At 53.1% G+C, this 8,389-nt stretch overlaps 1 protein-coding gene across 1 annotated transcript in view; it reads left to right on the top strand.

Moving 5' to 3' along the window:
- Nucleotides 1–8,389, top strand: part of LOC107307182 (microfibril associated protein 4) — a gene marked incomplete at its 5' end in the record, with an annotated part of 36,288 nt that overhangs the window by 16,383 nt on the left and 11,516 nt on the right. The window contains 3 exons of the mRNA XM_015850649.2: nucleotides 6–170; nucleotides 1,831–1,927; nucleotides 7,852–8,034. Of these exons, the coding sequence (XP_015706135.2) occupies nucleotides 6–170; nucleotides 1,831–1,927; nucleotides 7,852–8,034 (445 nt within the window). The remainder of the gene's footprint in view (nucleotides 1–5; nucleotides 171–1,830; nucleotides 1,928–7,851; nucleotides 8,035–8,389) is intronic.

An 8,389-nucleotide genomic window follows, 5' to 3' on the forward strand; every position in this document is an offset into this window, starting at 1 on the left:
GCCCCATAGCGGTTCCATCGTTGCCGTGTGATGCCGTGACGCCGCGTGACTGCCAGGACATCCACGCGGGTGGGTCGGTGCGTGATGGCGTGTACCTGGTGTATCCCATGGGGCCGGGGCTGCCCGTACCCGTGTACTGCGACATGAGCACGGACGGACACGTGTGGACGGTGGGTAACATACGTGTGACATGTATGTGACATGTATGTGACATGTATGTGACATGGGGTGTATGTGACATGTATGTGACATGGGGTGTACCTGGTGTCCCCTATGGGGGTCTGTACCCGTGTACTGCGACATGAGCACGGACGGACACGTGCGGACGGTGGGTAACATACGTGGAACATGTATGTAATGTGTGTGTGTCATGTATGTAACATGTGTGTGTACCTGGTGTCCCCTATGGGGTCTGTACCCGTGTACTGCGACATGAGCACGGATGGACACGTGTGGACGGTGTGTAACATACGTGGAACATGTATGTAACGTGTATGTGTCATGTATGTAACATGTGTGTGTACCTGGTGTCCCTTATGGGGTCTGTACCCGTGTACTGCGACATGAGCACGGACGGACACGTGTGGACGGTGGGTAACATACGTGTAACATGTATGTAACGTGTGCGTGTGTCATGTATGTGTCATGTATGTAACATATGTATGTACCTGGTGTCACCTATGGGGTCTGTACCCGTGTACTGCGACATGAGCACGGACGGACACGTGTGGACGGTGGGTGACATACGTGTAACATGTATGTAATGTGTGTGTGTAACATGTATGTGTCATGTATGTAACATATGTATGTACCTGGTGTACCCTATGGGGGTCTGTACCCATGTACTGCGACATGAGCACGGACGGACACGTGTGGACGGTGGGTAACATACGTGTAACATGTATGTGACGTGTGTGTGTCATGTATGTAACATGTGTGTGTACCTGGTGTATCCCATGGGGCCGGGGCTGCCTGTACCCGTGTACTGCGACATGAGCACGGACGGACACGTGTGGACGGTGGGTAACATACGTGGAACATGTATGTGACATGGTGTGTATGTGACATGTATGTGTATGTACCTGGTGTATCCCATGGGGTCTGTACCCGTGTACTGCGACATGAGCACGGACGGACACGTGTGGACGGTGGGTAACATACGTGGAACATGTATGTGACGTGTATGTGACATGTATGTGACATGGGGTGTATGTGACATGTATGTGACATGTATGTGACATGTATGTGTACCTGGTGTCCCCTATGGGGTCTGTACCCGTGTACTGCGACATGAGCACGGACGGACACGTGTGGACGGTGTGTAACATACGTGTAACATGTATGTAACATGTATGTATCGTGTATGTAATGTGAGTGTAACATGTATGTGTATGTACCTGGTGTACCCTATGGGGGCCTGGACCCTTATACTGTGACATGAGCACCCATGGACACATATGGACGATGGTAACATATGTGTGTCATGTATGTAACATGTATGTGTCACGTATATAACATGTATGTGTCATGTATGTAACATATGTGTGTACCTGTTGTACCCTATGGGGCCCTGGACCCATATACTGTGACATGAGCACCCATGGACACGTATGGATGGTGTGTAACATACATGTAACATGTATGTAACATGTATGTGTCATGTATGTAATGTGGGTGTGTACCTGGTGTCCCCTATGGGGGGATATAGTGTGACGTGAGCAACAATGGACATGTATGGGCAGTCTGTAACATACGTGTGTCGCACATATAACACGTATGTGCCATGTATGTAACACGTATGTAACACGTATGTTCCATGTATGTACCCAGGTGTTCCAGAAGCGTTTCAATGGCTCCGTCAGCTTCTTCCGTGGTTGGAACGACTACAGGAACGGCTTCGGGAGAGCGGACGGAGAGTATTGGCTGGGTGAGACCCATAGCGACCACATAGCGACCCATAGAGACCCATAGCGACCCATAGCGACCCATAGGGACCCATAGGGACACATAGGGACCCATAGCGACCCATAGGGACCCATAGCGACCCCATAGGGACCCCATACAGACCCCATAGCGACCCCATAGGGACCCATAGCGACCCCATACAGACCCCATACAGACCCATAGCGACCCCATACAGACCCCATACAGACCCCATAGCGACCCCATACAGACCCCATACAGACCCCATAGCGACCCCATACAGACCCCATACAGACCCCATAGCGACCCATAGGGACCCATAGAGACACATAGAGACCCATAGCGACCCCATACGAACCCATAGGGACCCCATAGGGACCCCATAGAACCCCATAGGGACCCATAGTGACCCCATAGGGACCCATAGCGACCCCATAAAGACCCCATAGCGACCCATAGAGACCCATAGAGACCCATAGGGACACATAGGGACACATAGGGACCCCATAGAGACCCATAGAGACACATAGGGACACATAGAGACACATAGGGACACATAGAGACCCATAGAGACCCCATAGAGACACATTGGGAAACATTGGGACCCCATAGAGACCCATAGGGACACATAGGGACACATAGAGACCCATAGAGACACATAGAGACCCATAGGGACCCATAGGGACACATAGGGACCCATAGGGACCCCATAGAGACCCATAGGGACCCATAGGGACCCATAGGGACCCATAGAGACCCATAGGGACCCATAGGGACACATAGGGACACATAGGGACCCCATAGAACCCCATAGAGACACATAGGGACACATAGAGACCCCATAGGGACCCATAGAGACCCATAGGGACACATAGAGACCCTATATAGAGCCATAGGGACACATAGAGACCCATAGAGACCCCATGGGGACCCCATAGAGACACAGAGGGACACATAGGGACCCATAGGGACTCCATAGGGACCCATAGGGACCCATAGAGACCCCATAGAGACACATAGGGACCCATAGAGACCCATAGAGACCCCATAGGGACCCATAGAGACCCATAGGGACCCATAGAGACCCATAGGGACACATAGGGACACATAGGGATCCATAGGGACACATAGGGACACATAGAGACCCCATAGAGACCCATAGGGACATATAGAGACCCATAGGGACCCATAGAGACACATAGGGACACATAGGGACACATAGAGACACATAGAGACCCATAGGGACCCATAGGGACACATAGAGATACATAGATCTCCAATACAACCCCATAGAGCCCCATAGGTTCCCTATAGAGCCTCATAGATCCCCAAAGAGCCCCATAGGTACCCCATGGAGCCCCATAGGTACCCCATAGAGCCTCATAGAGCCCCAATACAGCCTCATAAAGCCCCATAGGTACCCCTAGAACCCCAGTACAACCCCATAGAGCCTCAATACAGCCCCCTAGAACCCCATAGATCCCCATGGAACCCCATAGATCCCCATGGAACCCCATAGATCCCCATAGAACCCCATAGAGACCCTGCCCCCTAACTACCCCCCTTTATCCCCCCATAGGGCTGCAGACCATCCACGTGCTGACCCTGATCCTGCAGCGGGGTCGCTACGAGCCTGCGTGTGGACATATGAGCCAATAAAGACCCATAGCAATACCCATAGAGACCCCATAGAGACCCATAGAGACCCAACGATACCCCATAAGCCCATAGAGACCCATAGCCCCCATAGGTACCTCCAATAGACCTCCATAGAGCCCCAATACAAGTCCCATAGAGCCCATAGACCCCCATAGAGCCCAAACAACCATAGACCCCCATAAGTACCCCATAGTAGCCCCAAAGAGCCGCCATAGGTACCCCATAGAGCCTCATTACGATCCCATAGAGCCCCAATTACAGCCCCATTATGAGCCCCACTAGATCCCATAGAGCCCAGATACAACGCGCCAATAGAGGCCCAAATACAGCCCCATAGAGCCCCAATACAGCTCTATAGACCCAATAGGTACCCCCAGTAGAGCCCTAGAGCCCCAATACAGCCTCATAGAGCCCATAATCCACATAGAGCCGCCAATAAGCAGCCCCATAGAGCCCAATACAGCCCCATAGAGCCCCATAGGTACCCCATAGAGCCCCATAGAGACCCCATAGAGCCCCATAGATCCACATATAACCCCATAGATACCCCATAGAGCCCCATAGAGCCCCATAGGTACCCCATAGACCCCCATAGAGCCCCAATACAACCCCATAGACCCATAGAGCCCCATAGAGCCCCATAAGCCCCAATACAACCCCCAAGTACCCATAGAGCCCTCACGACCCCCATGAGTTCGCCAAGAGCCCTCATTAAGAGTCCCAATACGCTCCATAGAACGCACATAGGTACCTCATAGAGACCCATAAATCCCCATAGACCCACAACATACAGCACCAATATGGTACCCATAGGCCACCATAGAGCCCCATAGCAGCTCCCAGTACGAGTCCCATAGAGCCTCCATCAGTCAGAGCCCCATACAACGCCATAAGCCATAGGTTACCATAGGAGCCCGATAGAGCCCCAATACAACCTCAATAGAGCCCACTAAATCCACATAGAGCCCCACATACACACCCCATAGACCACCAATAAGGTACCCCATAGAGCCCCAATACAGCCCATAGAGCCCGCATAGGTACCCATAGACCCACATAGAGCCCCAAGTACAGTCCCAGTAGAGCCCCATAGATCCAAAGAGCCCCATAAACCATAACCCCAATACCGAATACGCCCATAACCCCATAGCCATAGGTACCCATAGAGCCCATAATCACCCATAGAGCCAATACACCCCATTAGACCCCCAAAGCCCATAGATCTGACCCACAACCATAGCCTAGGTACCAGGCCCATCATCCGCCCTAACTCTACCCCTTTCATCCCCCCATAGGGCTGCAGACCATCCACGTGCTGACCCTGCGGGGTCGCTACGAGCTGCGTGTGGAGCATAGAGCCCCAATAAAGACCCATAGATACCCCATAGAGACCCATAGAGAGACCCCATAAGAGCCCCAATAACAGCCTCATAGAGCCCAAAACAACCTCATAGAGCCCCATAGGTTTACCCCATAGAAGTTCCATAGAGCCCCAATACAGCCTCATAGAGCTCCATAGATCCACATAGAGCTCCAATACAGCCCATAGAGCCCATAGATCCCATCAGTAGGCCCCAATAACAACCCCGATAGAGCCTAAATACAACCCATAGAGAGCCCCAATACAACCCCATAGAGCCCTAATACAACCCCATAGAGCCCCAATACAACCCCATAGACCCCATCAGGTACGCCATCAGAGCGCCCAATACAACCCCATAGAGCCCCATAGATTCTCCAGATACAACCCATATAGCCCCAATAGAGACCCCATACGAGCCCCATATATACCCGCATAGAGCCCCACTGACTCCGCATAGAACTCATTTATCCCCCATCAGTGGCTGCAGACCATCCACAGGCTGACCCTGCGGGGTCGCTACGAGCGCGTGTGGACCATAGAGCCGCCAATAAGACCACATAGATACCCCATAGGAGACCCATAGATCCCCATAGAGCCCCATAGAGCCCATCAAGGTACCCCATAGAGCCCCATAGAGAGGACCCATAGCGCACATAGAACCCATAGAGCCCCATAGAGCCCATAGAGACCACCACTAGAGACCCATAGAGACTACTCCAAATACAACCCCATAGACCCCATAGATCCCATAGAGCCCCATAGATCCCATAGGCCCAATACAACCCCATAGACTGTCCAATACAGCCCCCATAAGAGCCCCAATACAGCCCCATAGACCGCCCCATAGGTACCCATAAGAGACCCATAGAGCCCAATACAACACCCATAGACCCCCTAGGTACCGCATAGACCCCATAGAGCCCAGAATCACCTCAATAGAGCCCCAAGTACTCATAGAGCCCCATAGAGCCCTGCCTTCCTAACTACCCCTTTATCCCCGACCCAAATAGGGCCCTTGGGCCCAGACAAAACATCCACGTGCTGAACCCTGTGGGTCGCCTACGAGCTGCGTGTGGAGCATAAGCCCCCAATAAAGACCCATAGATACCCCATAGCAGAGACCGCATAGAATGACCCCATAGAGCCCTAGATACCCCATATAGCCCTAGATACCCCATAGAGCCCCCATAGATCTTCCAAATACAACCACATAGAGCCACAATAGCAGCTCATAGAGCCCATGAGATTCCATCATAGAACCCAAATCAGCCCCATATAGAAGCCCAATAACCCCATTAGATCCCATACAACCCCATAGCAGCCCCATAGAGACCCCATAGAGACACATAGGAGACCCATAGAAGACCCATAAGGGGACCTATATATACCGCCATAGAGCCTCAAATCAACCCATACGACCCCAATAGGTACCCCGGCCATAGAGCCCCAAAGAGCCCCCATAGGTACCGCATAGAGCCCAAAAGCCCCATAGGTACCCATAGAGCCCCATAATTCCCCATAGCGGCCCCAATACAGCCTATCAAGAGCCCCATAGATCCCCAATAGAGCCCCAATAAGCCCATAGAGCCCTAGGTACCCATAGAGCCCCATAGAGCCCCAATACAGCGCTCATAGAGCCCATCAAAGTCCACATAGAACCCCAAATACAGCACCCATAGAGCCTCCCATAGTCCACATAGAGCCAATACAACCCCATAGAGCCCAATACAGCCCCATAGAGCCCCATAGAGACCCCATAGAGATACCCAATACAACCCCATAGAGCCCTAATACAGCCCCATAGAGTCCCAAAGAGCCCCAATCAACCCCATAAGCCCCAAGGTACCGCCATAGAGCTCCATAGAGACCGCATAGGCCCTCATAGAAACCCCATAAAGGCCCTTGGATCCATAGAAGCTATTTATCCCCCCATGAGCTGACAGACCATCCACGTGCTGACCCTCGGGGTTGCTAGAGCTGCGCGTGGAGCAAGAGCCCCAATATAAGCCCATAAGATACCCGATAGACCCCATAGGTACGCCAAGAGACCCAATATCAACCCCATAGCGAGCCCAACATAGGCTACCCAATAGAGCCCCAGAGAGCCCATAGAGCCCCATAGGATCTCCAATACAACCACATAGAGCCCCATAGATCCCAATAAGAAGCCCATACAACCCCATAGCACCCCATAGGTCCCCATACGAGCCCCAACAGAGTCCCATAGAGCCCCATAAGAGCCCCAATACAGCCCCATAGAGCCCCAATACAACCCCATAGAGCCCCAATGACAGCCCCATAGAGCCCACATACAACCCATAGAGTCCCAAGAGCCCCATAGTTAACCTGCCAAAAGAGCCCATAGAGNATCCCCCCATAGGGCTGCAGACCATCCACGTGCTGACCCTGCGGGGTCGCTACGAGCTGCGTGTGGAGCATAGAGCCCCAATAAAGACCCATAGAGCCCCATAGAGACCACATAGAGCCCCATAGATCCACATATAACCCCATAGATACCCCATAGAGCCCCATAGATCCCCATAGAGCCCCAATACAGCCCCATAGAGCCCCATAGATCCCCATAGAGCCCCAATACAACCTCATAGAGCCCCAATACAACCTCATAGACCCCATTAGGTACCCCAAAGAGCCCCATAGGCCCTCATAGGTACCCCATAGACACCCATAGATCCCCAATACAGCCTCATAGAGCCCCATAGATACCCCATAGAGCCCCATAGGTACCCCATAGAGCCCCATAGAGCCCCAATACAGCCTCATAGAGCCCCAATACAACCCCATAGAGCCCCATAGGTACCCCATAGAGCTCCATAGAGCCCCATAGACCCTCATAGAAACCCCATAGAGCCCCACTGATCCCATAGAAGCTATTTATCCCCCCATAGGGCTGCAGACCATCCACGTGCTGACCCTGCGGGGTCGCTACGAGCTGCGTGTGGAGCTGGAGGACTTTGAGAACAACACGGCGTCGGCCACCTACGGCACCTTCGCCTTGTCCCCCAACGCCATCAGCGCCGACGAGGACGGATACACCCTCCATGTGGGGCGCTTCGTGGACGGCGGCGCCGGTGTGGGGCAGGGGGGGATCGAGGGGGTACCTATGGGGCTCTATGGGGTCGTTATGGGGGTCTGAGGGGATGTATTGGGACTCTATGGGGCTCTATGGGGTACCTAGGGGACTCTATGGGGGTCTGAGGGGTATCTATGGGGCTCTATGGGGTATCTATGGGGCTCTATGGGGCTCTAGGGGGTCGTTATGGGGATCTGAGGGGCTGTATTGGGGCTCTATGAGGCTCTATGGGGCTCTATGGGGCTCTATGGGGCTCTATGGGGCTCTATGGGATACACCCTCCATGTGGGGCGCTTCGTGGACGGCGGCGCCGGTGTGGGGCAGGGGGGGATATAGGGGGTATCTATGGGGCT

This window comes from Coturnix japonica, unplaced genomic scaffold (assembly GCF_001577835.2).
Source record: "Coturnix japonica isolate 7356 unplaced genomic scaffold, Coturnix japonica 2.1 chrUnrandom500, whole genome shotgun sequence".
In the NCBI taxonomy this organism is placed as follows: domain Eukaryota; kingdom Metazoa; phylum Chordata; class Aves; order Galliformes; family Phasianidae; genus Coturnix; species Coturnix japonica.